Here is a 17,442-nt window from a genome sequence, read left to right as displayed (position 1 = left end):
TGCGGAGCGGAGGGCTCGCGGGGACAGAGCCAGGGGTGGGACGGGAGGGCGGGCTGAAGGTGGTGGGGGGGCAGGAGCAACGGGCTGGAGGCATTAGAGGACATTTGGGGACACCCCACATTTCCCAACAAGGCCAGCCACCCTGCACAGCTGCACGACGCAGAGACACCTCACGGAGGGAGTTCAGAGGACCTGCGCAGAGCGGGGAGGAGAGACCCTCCGAGCCCTCACACACGGGGCGTGTCTTTCCGGGTTGAGAAGAACACCCCTAGAAGTCAGCGCCCTAGAGCAGGGCCCACAGGCAGGGGGTGCAGCTGGCAGCTTGCCCCTGGTCACACAGCCCTGCTGGCTGTTCTCTGGGAATGGTGCTTACTGCCGCCCTACTGTGTGCAGGGCCTCACTGCTGCACGGCAGCCCCCTCCCCTCCCGTTCCTCACGGCTGCCATAAACAACACTTCAGCCAACATCCTCGCGCACACGGGCCCCCCACAGTCAGAATGACTTCCTGGAGAACAGCTTCCCGGAATCGGCAGAGCCAGGCAAGAGGCGTGTGTTAGCAGATGCACTTCCTTGTCCCCGGCAGCACCCGTCAAACCCTTTGCACCCCCGTCCTCAAGCTCCCCCAGCTGAGGGCACATTTGCCCCGGCCTGGCTGCTCCCTCCCACATGGGCCACCAGCCGCCCTCCCCCCAGCTGCTCTGCCTCATGCCTGCAGGGAGGGCCCTGGCCTGCCTTGCAAGCAGGGCCCCAGACACCGGAAGGGCTCCCCAGAGGGGCTGTTGGCCCGGAGCGCCCGGGCTGCCCCCTGCGTGTGTCCCCGTCATTGAGAGGACTCTGCCGTGGAGCCCGTGTGTCCTCCGGGAGGCCCAGCCCGGTGGCCTTTCACTTGTCACCACTTTTTCTGGTCACCAAAGTCACGCGCAGTCACACGTTCCTGTGACCTGGCCTCTGTGTCCACCCGGGCGCCGGCTGAGGAAGCCCAGGGCCCTTGCTGAGCCCGCTCTCCTGCCCCTCCCTGCCTCCGGGCCTCTGGCCCCGACGCTCGTGGGGGTCTCCCCACACCCAAGGGCAGGGTCACCTGGTGCTAGTGCTCTGGGGCCCCGCAGTCACTCAGGCCGCACCCCAGGCCCTCGGCAAGCAGGTGAGCCACACAGGCTGACCCGTAGCCCCAGCTGTCTCCGTCCCCGAAGTCACTGGCCCTGGCCCCCAGGGGCCCCCTGCTGAACTTAGGGGCCAGCAGGGCTCAGAGGCGAAGCACCCCCATGCTCTTAGGGGGAACGAGCTCCAGTCAGTGCCTGAACCACACCCCCGGGCCCGGGGCACAGGGCTACCACCCCCGCCCTGCAGCCTGCCGGCGCCACCTGCCTCGGCTCCCAGGTGGGCAGCCACCTGCACAGGTGCACCGACAGCCCTGCAGCCTTGGGAAAGACGGCCAGTTCCTGTGAGTGCGTGTGTGCACACCCGCCCGCATGCGACCTTGGCCCAGGCTGAGCCCGGCTGGGGAAAGCAGCTGCCTCCTAGCCCCAAGTACGGCCCTGGCATAGGTACAGCCCCAGGTACAGCCTGGAGGGCAGAGCCAGAGGAGGAGGAGGAGGAAGGGGCCCTCTGCACAGCGCTGGCCGCCGGGCTCCATAAATAGCCCTGGCCAGCGGAAGGGCCGCCCAGAGGCAGGAGTGCACCATGGGGCGCCTGGGGCTGTTCGTCGCAGGCCTGGCCTGCTGCCTGGCCGCAGTGAGCGCCGCAAAGGTGAGCGAGAGGCCGGCAGACGGGGCCAGGCCTCTCCTGCTCGGGCAACCGGGAAACTGGGGAGCCGGGGTGCAAAGGAGGGCAGATGGACAGACGGACCGAGCAGGAAAAACAGCCAAGAAGGAGCCTCCAGCCGCGCCAGGACAGCGCCTCTGGGCCCCGCTCTGAGCTTTGGGTCCTGCACTCATGGGGTGACCGGGCACCCAGGGCTCTGGCGTCTCATAGGAACCAGGGGTGACTTTCAGTGCAAGCAGCTGCCAGGAAGAATTCGGGGCGCACTCACACTCAGCGAAAAGCCGTGCTCATCTGCACTGCAGGTGTCACCAGCACCCTGGAGTCGCAGCTCCGAGCCGGCGGCCTGCCCGCAGTGCCTGGCTGCCCCTCCTCTCCCCACAGATGGAAGTGTCCCCTTTGATGGAAGGGGAGACAGGGGTGCAGAGCCCCTGAGTGGTTTGCCCCCCCACCTCACAGTCGGCGGTAGCTGAACAGGAATCTGAATCGGGTCCAGGTGGGGTGGCTGCCGATGTGCCCCATCTCCGGAGATGCGCCCCCCTCATCCAGTGCTGCTCCCCTCCCGGCCAGCCCTGCTTGGCAGCCCCCGCAGGAGGGAGGGACCGGCAGGAAAGCCACACACAGAGGGGGGTTGCCAGCCGTTCCTGCACCTGCAGGGCTCCAATAGGCGCCCCCAGGCCCGCGACGGCTCTCCCAACTGCCAGTCTCCAGCCCTCAGCCTGTCCCTCGCCCAGGGACCCTCACCCCAGGTGCCCCATGGCCCTGGAGGCGCAGGCAGGTTCTGAGGCCACCTCAGGACCTCAGGCCAATTTCAATCACACACAGACTCTTCTGAGAGGTGACTTCCCTGTCCCCCAGGCACTGGCCTGGCCCTGGCCCTCTCCCAGCAGCAGGGACTGGTCAGGAATACGCCTGGAGGCCTGGAACAAGGATGCTTGGATGGTGGAGGTGGGGGGAGCTCTGGGGCCCTATTAGCTTAGGGCCCTCTCAGGCCCGGGGGTGGTGATGAGGTGGGCGGCCCATCTGGCCCCGGGGGGGGGGGCCGGCGAGTCTTGCAGGGTGGGAGTGAAGGAGGGAGGGGGGAGGGACAGGAGCTGGGCTTGGAGGTCAGGCGGCCGCTTCCCAGCTGGCAACTCCAAGCAGGAGAGCCTCCGGGGGGGCGGTGGGTGACCATCAGCCTTCAGGAGTCTCCCTGGGGGCCAAGGGGGCAGCCCCGGGCGCAGCTCACTGCCCAAGGGAGCGGGAGGCACAGATGGCTCTGCCGGCCGGGGTGGGGGCTCCGGGTCTGACGGACTGCGGGGCGGCTTGAGCGTGGGGTCGAGGGGGGAGGCTGGGCCGTGCTCAGGGAGCCAGGGATGGACAGGGGAGTCAGTGCGCCGGGGCGCCGGGCAGCACACAGGCCCTGGGGGGACACTGCCCACTGCCGCTCTGGTCCGCATGAGAAAGCGGTGGCCATCACGGTGGCGAATGTCCACCCGCCTCTCCCAGCCTTCAGGAAGCCTTCTGGGGTGAGATCCGAAGAGCAGGGCTCCCCAGGGGATGGGGGGACAATATTCTGGCTCCCCCCACAGTGTGGACAGGTACAAGGACCGGCCCTCCTTGAGACAGTCTCTGGAGCACCCCTGCCCCTCCCCTGTCCAACCCAAGCCCTGTTCCCCACCCAGCTGGGCGCCGTCTACACCGAAGGAGGCTTCGTGGAAGGTGTCAACAAGAAGCTCGGTCTCTTTGGCGACTACGTCGATGTGTTCAAGGGCATCCCCTACGCCGCTCCCCCTAAGCCCCTGGAAAAGCCCGAGCGACACCCCGGCTGGCAAGGTGGGCGTGGGCAGGTGCTGGGCAGGGCCCCAGACGGAGCGGGCCTGCTGGCCGCCCGCCTACAACTGCCTCTGGCCACCTGCAGGGACCCTGCAGGCCAAGGACTTCAAGAAGCGATGCGTGCAGGCCACCATCACCCAGGACAGCTCGTACGGGGACGAGGACTGCCTCTACCTCAACATCTGGGTCCCCCAGGGCAAGAAGGAAGGTCTGACTCCCCCCAACCCCAGGCCCTTGCGGGAAGCTCCCAGCGATCAGGGCCCAGGCCCTGCCCCATGGCTGTTCTGGGGCTCCGCAGCCCAAGCCCCCTGACACCGGCAGGGGAGGGGTGCTCAGAGTCGCTCCCCAGCCAGGGGCCAGGCACTCCTGGAGGGAGGGTGTCGGGGGTCACCCGCTGCTCCCTCCTCCTCAGTCTCCCGGAACCTGCCCGTTATGATCTGGATCTTCGGGGGAGCCTTCCTCATCGGGTCCGGCCATGGGCCCAACTTCCTCAAAAACTACCTGTACGACGGGGAGGAGCTGGCCACGCGGGGCAATGTCATCGTGGTCACCTTAAACTACCGCGTCGGCCCCCTGGGCTTCCTGAGCACCGGAGACGCCAACCTGCCAGGTCTGTGCGGCCTGGGTGGGCGTGAGCCCGAGGCCAGGACGACCCTCATCCCCAAGCCCCCCGACGGCCCCCAGAGGGTTCAGAATCCCACTGGCAGAGGCAGGCCACGGAGATGGACTGTAAGACGCAGGAGGAAAGAGGCTGCCAGCCGCAGAGAGACAGACGGCGACCGGGGAGCCCGGGGGCCGGGGCGGGGAGCAGAGAGAGACAGAAACGAGGGGTGGAGGTGGGCACTGAGGGGCAGACAGACAAGAGTGGCCGTGGCAGAAAGATCCCCAGGCCCAGGTCCACGGCCCACAAGCACCCCACCCCACCCGCCTCCTGAGGACCCACTATTCACCACCCCGAGGTCCCCCGGGAGCCCCTGGGGTGGCTCCTCATGTCCTACTTGGATGCAACCCCCCGGGCCCGCCCTGGCAGCAGCCCAGGGTGCTGACGACGCCCCACCCAGGTAACTACGGGCTCTGGGACCAGCACATGGCCATCGCTTGGGTGAAGAGGAATATCGCAGCCTTCGGAGGGGACCCCAATAACATCACCATCTTTGGGGAATCAGCTGGAGCTGCCAGTGTCTCCCTGCAGGTTTGGGGCTGCTGGCGGGAAAGACCTGCCCCGAAGGGCTCAGGAGGAGGCGCTGGAGGCTGGAGGGGCAGGGCAGAGCAGACCTGCGGGGGTGCCTGCTGAGCCAGGCTGGGCCGTGGGTGACGGGACCCCTCTGCGTTGCAGACCCTCTCTCCCCACAACAAGGGCCTCATCCGGAGGGCCATCAGCCAGAGCGGTGTGGCACTGACTCCCTGGGCCATCCAGAAGGAGCCCCTCACCTGGGCCAAAAAGGTATGGGGGGGAATGGGGGGACCGTCTTCCTTTCCACTCCCTGCCCTGGCCCCACCCCCCGCTCACCGAGCTCCGGCCCACCCACCTGCCCTTCCCCCAGATCGCCGAGAAGGTGGGCTGCCCGGTGGACGACACCGCCAGGATGGCCAAGTGTCTGAAGGTCACGGACCCCCGCGCTGTGACCATGGCCTATAAGTTGCCCTTGCGGGGCATGGAGTGTGAGTAGGGGCTCCGGGGTGGGGGGTGCAGGGCCACTGTCAGGAGAAGGGAGGAGGGGGTCTGAGGCCCAGGGCACCCGCCTGAACCCTCAGGGGTGCACAGGGGGCAGGAGGGCCGTCCTCTCCTGGCCTCAGGGGGCCTCACGCCTTTGAGAAGCTGATGGACGTCTGGGCCCCACCCCCAGGGACACACACAATTTTAGAGAGATTTGGGGATACCAAGAGGCTTTGTGCAAGCCAGTCACGCATTCTTCCCTCGCCCATTCACCCAGCGTTCTCTAAACCCCTGCGTGGCCACTGGCCCTTCCTGCCCGGGGACCCTGACCCCCAGGAAGGCTGGGCCCAGAGGCCACAATCCACTCTTGCTCCTCTGGTCAAGGACAACAGGGGCGCCTCATGTGCATCTTTGCCGAACCCCAGAAATGCAAGGTGAAACAGCCAGAACAAACCTGGCCCCAAAATCAAAGCAGCAGACGAGGCCAGGGCTGCCCCACACACCCCTGGACAGGCCGCCGCCGCAGAATCACCCTGCCCAAAGCCGAGGTCCCAGGCCCAGGAGCCCTGGTGTAGGCCAGAGAGGGCAGGGTTGTCCCCTGGGCCTTGTCGGGGTGGAGTCACCCCGAGACCTGGCAGCCAAGGGGCAGGCAGGTGAGTTCTGGAAGGTTTGAGAACCCTGTGGTCCTCCACGCAGACCCCATCGTTTACTACCTCGGCTTCCTGCCCGTCGTGGACGGAGACTTCATCCCCGACGACCCCATCAACCTGTTCGCCAACGCGGCCGACATCGACTACCTGGTGGGCACCAACGACATGGACGGCCACTTTTTTGCCAACTTGGACAACACAGCCATCAACAACAACAAAGTGCCCCTCTCGGAGTAAGGGGGCGCGGCGGGGCGGTGCTGGGGGGAGGGCCAGCTGCGCGGGGAAGGTGCCCCTGCCGGAGGGCCGTGGGTGGCTTCCGCAGGGTGGGCGTCAGCCCCCTCCCGCTGGCCCTGGCTGGCGGGTGACGGAGGCTTGGTCCTTGCAGCGAGTACTTCTACAAGCTGGTCAGTGATTTCACCTTCATCAAGGGGCTCAGGGGCGCCAATGCCACCTTTGATTTGTACACCGAGTCCTGGGCCCAAGACTCGTCCCAGGAGACCAAGAAGAAGACCATGGTGAACCTGGAGACGGACATCCTCTTCCTGATTCCCACCAAGATCGCCCTGGCCCAGCACAAAGCCAACGCCAAGTGAGAGGGGGGCGGGGAGGCTCTCTGGGCAGGCAGCGGGGCCCCGCCCACGCCCGAAGCCTGCATCGTCCTCTTCGAGGACGCTAGGGAGGGCTCCTCGTCCCTGCTCAGCCTCAGGGAGGGGTGAACCCCCCCCCCCAATCCTTTGCCCAGCCCGGCACTCTCTCCCTTACTTGAAAGCACTTGAGTCTCCTTCCCTCCGGCCCGCATGCTGGAAGGGCAGATGCGGGATGGTGCCCCAACACTCCTGGGGTTTCCACTTTGCCAACTTAATAACAGAGGCCTGCGGCCTCATTAAAGACCTCGTGTAATCATGGCCAGTGAAAACAAAAATCAGCTGGGAATGCACAAAACATAGGCGGGCAACAGGAACCTGGAAGCTCGGGCCCCGTCCGGAGGGCCGCCGGCCAGAGCGGCGCGAGAGCTGGGCGACAGCTGCACGACACAGCGCGCTCCGAGCTTCCCATCGGTCAAGGCAAAAGGGGAAACATCCGCAGGTGGAGTCTTGTCCAATTAAACGAAGGACAGAAAGACCCGTGGAGAGAGAAAACCACTCTTGACCGAATCAGGAGGAAGTGGCCGCCAGGCTTTGGTGGCGGGGAAGCAGCCGGGCCCTCGAAGCTTCCCAATTTTCCTTCCACGGCACGAGAATTCCGGTTCCTCTTGCATCTGGTGGGAATTCCCCAGACCACGGCCCCGGTGACCTCCCTGCAGGGTCAGGCTCGGGCCGGCGCGTCAGTGCCCTGCTGATCTGGGTGGTCTCCCTCCTCTTCTCAGGAGTGCCAAGACCTACTCCTACCTGTTCTCCCAGCCCTCTCGGATGCCCATCTACCCCAAGTGGGTCGGGGCCGACCACGCGGATGACCTCCAGTACGTCTTTGGGAAGCCCTTTTCCACCCCCTTGGGCTACCGGCCCCAAGACAGGACTGTTTCCAAGGCCATGATCGCCTACTGGACCAACTTTGCCAGAAGCGGGTAAGTCAGGGGTGAGGTTGAGCCTCCTGCCACCGGGCCCGGCAGACCTGGCTTCTGGCCCCTGCTCTCTCACACTTCACCTCCCTGAGCCTTGAGGTCCCGGTCTGTGTGTAGATGGAACTGAGCTCTGGACTTGTGGGTGCCCGGCCAGGCCCCAGGATACAGGGAGGTGACCCGGCTGTTGGGGCCAGCGCCCAGGGTTGCCCAAGCAAGCCGGGCAGAGCTGGGCCAGGGCCTCCAGTCTCTGACGAGCCCCCACCCAGCCTTTTCTCACCCACAGGGACCCCAACATGGGTGGGGCGGTTGTGCCCACCCACTGGAAACCCTACACCGTGGAGAACGGCGACTACCTGGAGATCAACAACAAGATTGACGCCAACTCCATGAAGCAGCACCTGAGGTCCGAGTTCCTGCACTACTGGACGCTGACCTACCATGCGCTGCCCACCGTGAACGGCCAGGAAACCACCCCCGTGCCCCCCTCTGAGGACTCCAACGTGGACCCCGTGCCCCCCTCCGAGGACACTGAGGGGCCCCCCGCACCTCCCTCCGAGGACATTGAGGGGGCTCACATGCCCGTAGTCATCGGCTTCTAATGCCCTTGGCCCCAGAGGGCCCCCTCCCCTCCTGGGCGCCCCTAAATAAAGCCTCATCTCTCTCCATGTGGCAGCTTTCTTTGCCCCACTTTGGTCAGTTTGCAACCCCCGCCCCCACAAGTGCGATGCAAACCCACAAGTTCCCAATGAGGGGTCAAAAGAATACCCCCTAAGAGCAGCAGAAAATGACGCTTTTCCTCCAAACTGTGGAAAGGCAGCTACTGTCCGGGGTCGGGAAATTGTTGTTTTTAAAAGCTGGGGTAAAGCATAAGCTATGCTCCTTTAACTATTTTCAGGAGTACAGTTTGCTGACATTAATCCCATCCACACTTGTGCGACCATCACCGCTGCCCCCAAAACATTTCAGTCACGCCAAGCGCAGCCCGCCGGACCTCTCCACCCCCACTCGCCACCAGCCCCGCATGGGCTCCACTTTGTCTCCACGTCCCTAGGCCGGGGATTTTTTTTTTTTTTGCATAGCACTGGGGTGCAGGCCAGAGGAGCAGGGCCTGAGAGGATCCACCTGAGACAGAGGGGGGCACAGAACAGCCTGCGCCAGGCATTTCTTAAGCGGCACCCTAACATTTCCAAGGTTCACCCACGTTGTCACAGCCGAACACCCCCGCGCCAGCCGTCGGGGCAGGACTGCCGTGACGGTCTGCGGTGAGGTCCCCCTTTCAGACTCCGGCAGCTTGAGTCTTGCCTCCTGTTGTCTTAGTCAATATGGTTTGTTGATCTTGTCATAAAACCAACATTTGGTTTCGTTGATTTTTTTTTTTTTTTACTGTTTTTCTATTCTCTGTTTTATTTCTGCTCTAATCTTCCTTTCTTCTGCTTTGGGTTTAATTTGTTCTTTTCTAGTCCCGTAAGGTACAGAGTGAGGTCACTGATTTGACATCTTCTTTGATGTGTCCACAGCTAGGAAGGCGCCTCCGCGCTGCTTTCACCGCACACCGTACATTTTGGTACGTGGCATTTGTCCTCGTCTGTCTCAAGGCCTTCGCCAGCATGTGTGTGTTTCTGAGTGTGTCGCTTCATTTCCACGTATTCATGAGTGTTCCAGCTTCCCTTCTCCTGTTGACTTCTGGCTTTACTCCACTGCGACTGCAGGGCGGCAAACTCTCAAGGTTTATGACGGCTGAGTGTACGATCTAACATACGGTTATGCTGAAGAAAGTTACCTTTGGGATTACAATGAATATCTTAAACTGTTAACAACCCAATTTGAATAATGCCACATTTCATAGTCGGTAGTTGAGCAATCCTTAAGGATCTTTTCCTTCTGTTTGTCCTAGACATTACTGGAAGTGAGGGGTTAAGACCTTCAACTGTTCATCCCTTTCTTTGTGCCAATTTCTGCCTCACGTGCATGATGAACTGATATGTTCACAGCTGCCATTTCTTCTTGGTGACCAATATAAGCTGACCTGGTCTCTTGTTATCTGTTTGACTTAAAATCTATTTTGTCTGATAACAGAACTACCACAGCTGCCTTTCCTCATTTCACGGGATATCTGTATTTATACTTTTTCTTTCATCCTTTTCATCTTTGTGATCCAAAGACTCTCCTCAAATACAACATATACGTAGATCATGGCTTTTAATCTGTTTTGCCAAACTATGACTTTTAGTTGGAGAATTAAACCCACTTAATTATGGTCATTACAACAAGGACTTCTTTCGTCCATCAGGCTATTTATCTCGTTTTACACATTTTTGTTCCTCAATTCTTCCATTATTACTTTTTACAGACTGAGCTGATTTTCTTCTAGCACACCATTTTTTTTGTTTTTTTTATTTATTTATTTATTTATTTATTTATTTATTTATTTATTTATTTATTTATACAAGCACTGGGTACAGTGAGAAGCGCGGGAGGGTGAGAGGATCCACCAGAGCCAGAGCGGGGAACAGAACAGGCAGACTGTCGAAGTACACTGCTGAGGGGAGCAGCGGGCGGCAGGAGAGGTCTGCGCGCCATGTGGGACCCTCCTCCTGTGGTCGGGGAGCAGCCGGGGATCGAACCGGCACTGCAGAGGCCGCCGGCAGCTTCGCAACCCAGCGCTCAACCGCTGCGCCACCGGGGAGGCCCTCGCACACCATTTTGATTCCCTTCTTTCCTGTGTATTTCTAAAATCTTATTTTCTTGCTGGTTACCTTTGGGATTATAACATCTTAAATTTATAACAACCTACTTAGCATAATACCAAGTTGCTTTCAGTGGTATATACTCAGTTCCCCTACCTCCATCCCCCCACCCCCACTCATGTGGCTGTCGCCGATTTTAACTGTATACATTGTGTTCACATGAATGGAAACGTATTGTCTTATGAATTTGCTTTTAAAAATCATATAAAAAAGGAGCTACAAATCAAAAGTGCAATAATAGACTTCCATGATTACCTAGGAGTGCCCCTACCCGTGCTCTTACTTTTGCATAAGGCTTTGAGTTGCTCTCCAGGCCTGAAGCCTCCCTTGAACAGATCTTGTAGGGCAGTTTATTCCCAGGCGTTTCATCCTATTTGGCACTGGACATGGAACTGTCCTCCCGAGTCCCCTTTCTTTTGATACATCACTTGCATATAGAAGTGCCACCGATTTGGGTGTACTGATTTTGTATCCTGACACCTTACTGTACTCCTTATTATTTCTAGGTTTGTTTTTTTTTTTTAATATATTTTAAAAGCAGGCTTAGGGCCTCCCTTGGTGGCGCAGCGGTTGAGCGCTGGGCTGCGAAGCTGCCCGCAGCCTCTGCAGCACTGGTTCGATCCCCGGCTGCTCCCAGGCCACCGGAGGAGGGTCCCACATGGCGCGCGGACCTCTCCTGCCGCCCGCTGCTCCCCTCAGCAGTGTACTTCGACAGTCTGCCTGTTCTGTTCCCCGCTCTGGCTCTGGTGAATTCTCTCACCCTCCCGTGCTTCTGACTGTACCCAGTGCTTGTATAAATAAATTAAAAAAAAAAAGCAGGCTTATTAGGAAAAGGGTTAGAAAAGTAAAGTACACTTGCATAGACACCAGCAGGCAGGAAGAGCTGCCCCAGAAGGGACAGGTTTGCTAAGCGAGGCCTGCATGGTTGCAGGCAGGAGGCCTCTGACAGGTCATGGGCAGGCAGGAAGTCTGCAGTCCTGCAGCGGGAGAGAGGTGGTGAAAAGAGGCACCTGCACAGTCACAGGTGGGCAGTGGGAGTGCTGCCTATTTTAGAAATTTTTCATAGAATCCTTTTGTTTCTCTAAGTATGCTAGATGTCATCCGCGAACACTGACAGTTTCACTTCTTTTTCCATTGGGATTCCTTTTATCTTTTTCTTGCCTAATTGCTTCAGCAAGGACTTCCAAAACTACGTTGAGTAATAGTGGTGACCGTGGCCATCCCTGTCTTGTTCCTGCACTGCTTTCAGCTTTCCAACATCAACTCTGATGGCTGTAGGTTGGTCTTTTATATGACTTTCATAATATTTATATAGGTTCCATCTATGCCCATTTTTTAGAGAGTTTTTATCATACATGATGTTGGATCTTGAGGAATGCTTTTTTGGCATCCATTGAGACGATGGTGTGATTTTTGGCTTCTTGATCTGACGGATGACACTGGTGAACCAGCCCTGGGCCAAGAAATCAGCCCTACTCGATCGTGGTGATTCCAGCGCCCCCTCTGGTCCCTCCCTTGCTGTCCCTCAGCAGCCACCAAGTTTCATTCTTCAGCTCTTTGGGGAAGTCCTGAGACTGTGTAGCTGGGATGAAGCATCTGGAGCTTCCTATGGCCACATATTCATCTCTTACAGGTTGTTTTAAAAGGGGAGGCACCCCGGCCTCTCTCCCTGGGTGGGTGGGTGGGTGGGTGGTCTCACGAGTCTCGCGTCTGCCCGCTGGGCTCTGCCCTATTCTGTGTTTCCATTTACATTATCGTACTTTTCAGCTCCAGAATTCCCATTTGGCTCCTTTTGATAACTTCTAGCTCCTTGTTAAATTTCCTATTTGTTCTTACAGTCTGTTGCCGTAGTTTTTTTTGCCCACGGTTTTCAGTCGATTTAACGGGCTAAGTCATATTCATGTTCTGGGCTTTTCCTCGGAGTGTTTCTGTCAAATTCTTTATTTTCCCCTGTGATCAAGCTTTCTTTTCCTGTTGCTTTTATGCCTTGTAATTCACTGACACCTGGACCTGGAGTGTTACCTGTGGGAGCCGTGGGGCGCTCTCCCCCTCGGGGGCTCTCCCCCTGCAGCGACATTCCCCCTCTCTCCGCAAGCCCACTGCAATTCTGCCTCATTGTTTCGGGGTCCAAGGGTGGCCTGGCAGAGCACCCCCTTCCATCAGGCACCCCCTGCTCATGTTTGTGTGAGGGTCCAGCGCCCACATTGTTGATTCTGATGGGTTTTATCAGCTTCGTGGTTGTTTACAGGCGTGACTGAGCCCTGGAGCCTCTCACTCCACCATTTTCTGTCACAGACATTACTTTTAAAGTAACGTGTCGGAATTCCAGAGGTGTCACTGTGCCCTCCAACTCTAAGACACCCCAGGCGTTCTGAGGGGTGCCTCTGCGCCAGTGACACCTGTGCTGTGAAGGGGGACTGGCTCACTCCTCTGGTGAGTCGCGGGGGGCGGGGGTGTCCTTCTCACTCCTTCTGCACAAAACAAGCCCAAAGCCCGCAAGGTCTCTTACCTGGTCACACAAGGTGAGCGTCTGTGTCTTATTCAAATCAGCCAGGAAATGAAGGACTAAAACCATCACTCCCAGGCTATAGTAGAAACAGGATTTTAATATAATATTCAAGTCTACCATTTGCTATTTACAACAAATAAATATTGCCCCTCCCCAACTGGTAAACATCTTTTTGCCCTTTTTACAAATGTTCAGTCCCCGCCCCTCCCCCCACCTCCTCCCTTCCCGCTAAGCCCTGGCTCAAGTGGCCCGTGAAGCCCAGGACGCAGTGGAGAGCGGCACCCGCAGGAGTCGACGTCGAGGGCCTGGCTGGAGCCGCCTCACTCATCAGGTGGGTGTGGTCCGTGGAGAGCCCCTCTCCGGGGGAGGGCTGGCGCAGGGGTGGGAGAGCCTCCCCCTCTGTTGGCCCAGATGATGGAATCTTTGGTGCAGCCTGAGAAAGGCCAGAGTGGTGGGAGGGCCTGGGCAGGGCCATGGGCCCGAGGCAAGGACACCTGTGGTCAGGCCCGGTGGACAAGCAGGCGCGCGAGGGTGCCCATGGGCACAGGCGGCAGTGACCCACACTGGAGGTGTGTGGAGGCGGTGCCGGCGGCACACGGGGGTCCGTGCCCAGGGCAGCACCCCTTGGCAGAACAGCTGGGCCTCTGGTTCGAGAGAGCAAAGGCACCTAAGGCAGCGAGTGGTCCACGGGAGGCCGGGTCAGCCTGTGCAGGCGTCAATCCCAGCAGCGGGAGAGTTTGGGGTGGAACTGGTCCTGGGGATGGTCTGGGCTGGCAGGACGGGCAGAGGGTGCCCGCCTGGCCAGGGCCTCTGTAGTCTAAGTGCTGAGCCGCTGGTCAGTCAGACCTGGACAGGGCGCTCCTGCGGCTGGACAGCACGGGGCCATTCAGAAGATGCCCTTGGCGATCTTGAGCCCCTTCTGCTTCATGCGAGGGAGGGTGGAGCTGGCTCCGTGCCTGACCTTTGCCCCCTTGGTGAAGGTCCGCTTCTTCAGCACAAAGTCGTAGTTGGCCGCAGAGTTCATGGCGTAGAACACGTTGGCGTTGTCGGGAATCTTCAGCTCTGGGGGGCGGGGCAGAGGGAGTCAGTGGTGCTCAAGGGGGTCCCACGGACACCCGTTCACTTGAGAACCTCCCGGGATGGCCGCCCCGAACTGGAGACCGGAGACCCCAGTCCAACTCCAGGACCGCCACTGCCGGGGACTGAGGTTTGAAAGGGATCTGGCTGCAGAGCCCCCACTGTCTGGCCCCGGCTGCCCGGGCCGATCAGGGTCCCCAGCTGGAAAAAGCTTCCTGGAGCCCCAACCTCCCGCCCTGCATCCTGCCCTACTCAGGAGAAGGGCTCGGGGCCCAGCGAGGGGGCCTGGCCTGGGCCCCCAGCCCGGGCTGGGCGTCCGGCAGGTACTTCTCCCACTGCCCACGGTCTCCACCCTGGAGTCTTGCTGCAGCCCTGCTGCTGGCGTCCAGCTCCTGCCTCCAAGGCCCGGCCCCTCAGGCTGGGGAGGCCGCCGTCTCCTCTCTGGATGGTGAGGTCCCCCTGCCCAGCCGACACGGAGCAAGATGGCGAGGACACCCTCAAGGTCACGCAGGGTCTACAACTGTCTGGCTACGGCGGGGGAGGCCAGCTCGCGCGGAGGATGTAGGGGTGCCGACGCCCAGCTGCCCTTCGTGACGCACATCACACGTGTGCTTGCAGACAGCATGTGTGCACCTGACCTCAGCCACGGCTCACACGCGGGCGGGCGCTGACCAGGTCTCCACTGGGGAGGGGCAGCCACGAGGCTGCGGGCCTGGCCAGGGTCTCGGGCCTTGCCGTCTGGCGCGAGCTGCTGCTGCTGCATGGGGCTTCCTGGTATTTGGACATAGTTGCGCCCCAGAAACCTGCATGCCTGTGCCCCACCAATCCTATCCCCCAAAGTGGGAGAGGTGGGCCTTTGGGGGTGAAGAGGTCACGAATGGGACAGGGCCCCTACAGAACAGGCTGACTCCCCGTGGCTGTGGGGACGCACGCGGGCAGCGGGTGCCACGATGGTGCCGGCGCCCAGACCTCGGCCCACCAGGACCCATCCCTACCGTCTTCGAGCCTCGGTGGGCAGCGCTCTGGCCTAAGCCTCACCCCAGACTCAGGCTGCGACCGCCCAGTCCCAGCAGGCGCCACTCCCGCTGACGCATACCCTCCCGTCTCAACCAGCGCGTCCCCGGTGGCCGCGGGGACCCGGCCCTCTGGCCGCCGTGCCCTCGAGGGGGCCCTTCTCTGCAACGCTAGCTCTGCCCTCACACCCGGGGAAGGGCGCACGCCGGGTCCAGGGGGCAGTGAGGGGACACAGGGCACATGCCCGAGCAGTGAGCAGTGTGTCTGGGCACGGCGCCAGCCCACCCCCCCCGCCCTCCCCCTGCCGTCCGGCCCAACTCACTTCTCTCTTCTGAGATGACCTGCACCAGCTCGTAGTCCTCCGGCTCGTCCTCGTCCAGATTGTGTTTGTCCATGGCCTTGCGGATCACGGCGGGGGCCTTATCCTGACTGGTCACCTGGGGTGGGCGGGGCGGGCCATTAGCCGGGGGCCGGGGCAGCGCCCCGAGCACAGAGGCCAGGTAGCCTTGAGCTCCTCGGCACTGGGCTCGGGGCTCAGAGCCCTGGCCAGGAGCTGGGGCCTTCCCCACCTTCCCGACCCTGGGGAAGGCCCCTGTGCAAGGAGGAGGGCCCTGCTACTGCCTCCCACACCCAGGAAACTGCCTGCCCCTCAGTTATCAGCGAGTCCAGGGGATAGGCAGCATCTGCCCCCTGCCCGCGGTCAGAGGAGGAGCCAGTGAGAGGCCTGGGGCTTGGCCAGGCCTGCGCCGGGGTGATGGTCGGCACAGGTGGGCCCCAGCTGCCTGAGCCCGGGGTCAGAGCACCCGCGATGGCTGCATGACAGCCACGGCAGCTCTGGTAGGGAGCGAGCTCCGCACAGGTGGGCATGTGATGGGGCTCAGCACAGGTGGGCATGTGATGGGGCACCTGACCTGAGCGGGCGGGGGAGGGGCAGTGGCTCTCTGCAGCCCACACACTAAGGACGAGCCAAGCCCCATGCCCACTCCCGGGCAAGTCCAAGTGGCTCCATCTTGACCTTCACATTACAACCCGCGCCTGACACAGCTGCCCGCCTCCACAGCCACCAGCCCGCTGCGCCACTCTGCTCTGCGAGGGGACTGTCACCTGCCCGCTGCGCTTCCGGTGCCAGCCCAGGCCCCGCGGAGAAACCAGACACTGTCCCTTCTCTGCTCTGACCTCGAGGCTCCTGTTCTCTCCCCCAGGATCCAGGCAGACGCCTGACCAGACTCTCAGCCCTACCCCTGCCCCCCAGCCCCCCGGCCCTGGTCTAACCCCGTCCCCAGCACCAGGACCACCACTGGGCACCGGCTGACTGCATCCAGCGGACGCAGTCCCTCCGCCCCCGAGGCCAGCCAGCACGGGAGGGCAGGGCTGAGGGCCGGGCTGTCTGCGGCGAGGCCCGCGGCGCTCACCAGTATGCTCTTGTACATGTTGCCATTGTCCACGTCCAGGCTGACCCGGATGATGCAGCAGTCGCCCACCTGCTGGTTGTAGAGGGGCAGCGCGGAGCCGTGGCTGCAGACCCCTGAGACGGAGCGCTTGTGGGTGCGGGTGGAGGCCACGGGCGTGGTGGAGGCCGAGGAGGAGGAGGCACTGCTGGAGGCGGAGCTGATGCCCGAGGTCTCCGGGGACGACTGGGAGGTTGACTCCCAGAACTGTGGGGACAGCGCCATCAGGGGGAGCCCGGGGCCCACTCTCGTCCTCGAGAAGCTGGGGGTGGGCGCCCCGTGCCCTCCGGGTGGGGGTGGGGAACAGCAGGACGGCGGCGGGGTGGGCAGGCACCTTCTTCTCCTGGGCATCCGGGGACTCGGGCACGAAGCTCACACTGATCTCCTCCACGTCGGAGCTGGACGAGCCAGCCGAGTGGACACTGAGCGCATCGGCCACGTCTCCACTGCCGAGGTAGGGGCCGCACCTGAGCTGGTCACAGGACTTGGAGTGGGAGCTGCCACCAGCGCTGAGCTCCGTGCTGGGGACCTGGCGGCTAAAGGTGGAGCTGGGTGACTCGGGGTCCCCCAGGGATGCATCCCAGCTGGCACCTGCTGCGGGCCCTGCCGAGCACCCCACACACGCCTTGTGTCCACCAGACCATCTAGCCTCACCCCATTTCAAGGGGGGCTGCAGGTCGGGGGCAGTGTGCTGGGGGCTGGGGGCTCGGCCCCAGGCGGCCCGCCCTGCCCACCCGGCACTCACTCGCTCCAGCGCTTGACGATGGCCGTGCTCTTCTTCACCTTGAGGGTGCTGCTGGCCGACTCGGACGGGGGCTCCAGCTCGCAGGAGAGGTTGTAGCTACAGGACAGAGGAGCGGCTGTGAGCCCCAGGAGTCAGCCCAGTCTCCTCCCGCCTCGGGGTCCACACCAGACTCCGCCCCCGCCCAGCGGCCTCACCTCTCGCTCTCACTGAGCCGCTCCACGGTGCGGAACCAGGCCCCGAAGCGCTCCTCGGGCAAGATGCTGTAGTTGTTGCAGGCGGACTGCAGGAGCTTGATCCGCGCGATCACCTCGAACTCCTGCGCGGAGGGATGTGGGAGCTGGGGCACCAGGGGGTGCAGGGGGGCCTGGGGAAGTGCTGGGGGAGGCCTGGGGGTGCCGGGGGATTCTGGAGAGGCCTGGGGGATGCTAGAGGGGCTTGGGAAGGAGTGCTGAGTGGGCCCG

General features: G+C 61.6%; 2 protein-coding genes across 5 annotated transcripts in view; one reads left to right on the top strand and one right to left on the bottom strand.

The window, feature by feature from the left end:
- Window positions 1–1,680: 1,680 nt before the first annotated feature.
- CEL (carboxyl ester lipase) lies at window positions 1,681–8,107 on the top strand. Its single transcript, XM_037492984.1, has 11 exons — window positions 1,681–1,746; window positions 3,423–3,573; window positions 3,659–3,781; window positions 3,986–4,183; window positions 4,635–4,765; window positions 4,910–5,017; window positions 5,118–5,235; window positions 5,927–6,113; window positions 6,266–6,469; window positions 7,247–7,444; window positions 7,725–8,107. The coding sequence occupies exons 1-11, from the start codon at window positions 1,681–1,683 to the stop codon at window positions 8,038–8,040; spliced, it is 1,800 nt and encodes a 599-aa protein (XP_037348881.1). The 3' UTR covers window positions 8,041–8,107.
- A 3,798-nt stretch (window positions 8,108–11,905) lies between these two features.
- The window catches only part of RALGDS (ral guanine nucleotide dissociation stimulator), a 38,202-nt gene continuing 32,665 nt past the window's right edge, over window positions 11,906–17,442 (bottom strand). For 2 of the 4 annotated variants that reach the window (XM_037492910.2, XM_037492911.2), the window contains exons 13-18: window positions 17,176–17,297; window positions 16,982–17,077; window positions 16,571–16,772; window positions 16,201–16,443; window positions 15,111–15,225; window positions 11,906–13,759 (exon numbers count right to left, since the gene is read on the bottom strand). In XM_037492910.2, coding sequence (XP_037348807.1) covers window positions 13,584–13,759; window positions 15,111–15,225; window positions 16,201–16,443; window positions 16,571–16,772; window positions 16,982–17,077; window positions 17,176–17,297 — 954 coding nt within the window. In that variant the 3' untranslated portion in view covers window positions 11,906–13,583. The remainder of the gene's footprint in view (window positions 13,760–15,110; window positions 15,226–16,200; window positions 16,444–16,570; window positions 16,773–16,981; window positions 17,078–17,175; window positions 17,298–17,442) is intronic. The other 2 variants (XM_037492913.2, XM_054689209.1) reach the window with 1 other exon arrangement.

Source organism: Talpa occidentalis, unplaced genomic scaffold, assembly GCF_014898055.3.
Source record: "Talpa occidentalis isolate TD23 unplaced genomic scaffold, MPIMG_talOcc4v2.1 talOcc4.7, whole genome shotgun sequence".
Taxonomy (NCBI): Eukaryota; Metazoa; Chordata; class Mammalia; order Eulipotyphla; family Talpidae; genus Talpa; species Talpa occidentalis.
Note: the sequence above shows the minus strand (reverse complement) of the source record. Positions and strands in the feature narration are given on the sequence as shown.

Excerpts from the sequence above, each read along its gene's own strand:
- CEL (XM_037492984.1), top strand. The coding sequence starts at position 1,681 with ATGGGGCGCCTGGGGCTGTTCGTCGCAGGCCTGGCCTGCTGCCTGGCC. Across the intron at positions 3,782-3,985 it reads CCCCCAGGGCAAGAAGGAAG|TCTCCCGGAACCTGCCCGTT; the intron begins GTCTGACTCCCC and ends CCTCCTCCTCAG. Across the intron at positions 7,445-7,724 it reads ACCAACTTTGCCAGAAGCGG|GGACCCCAACATGGGTGGGG; the intron begins GTAAGTCAGGGG and ends TCTCACCCACAG.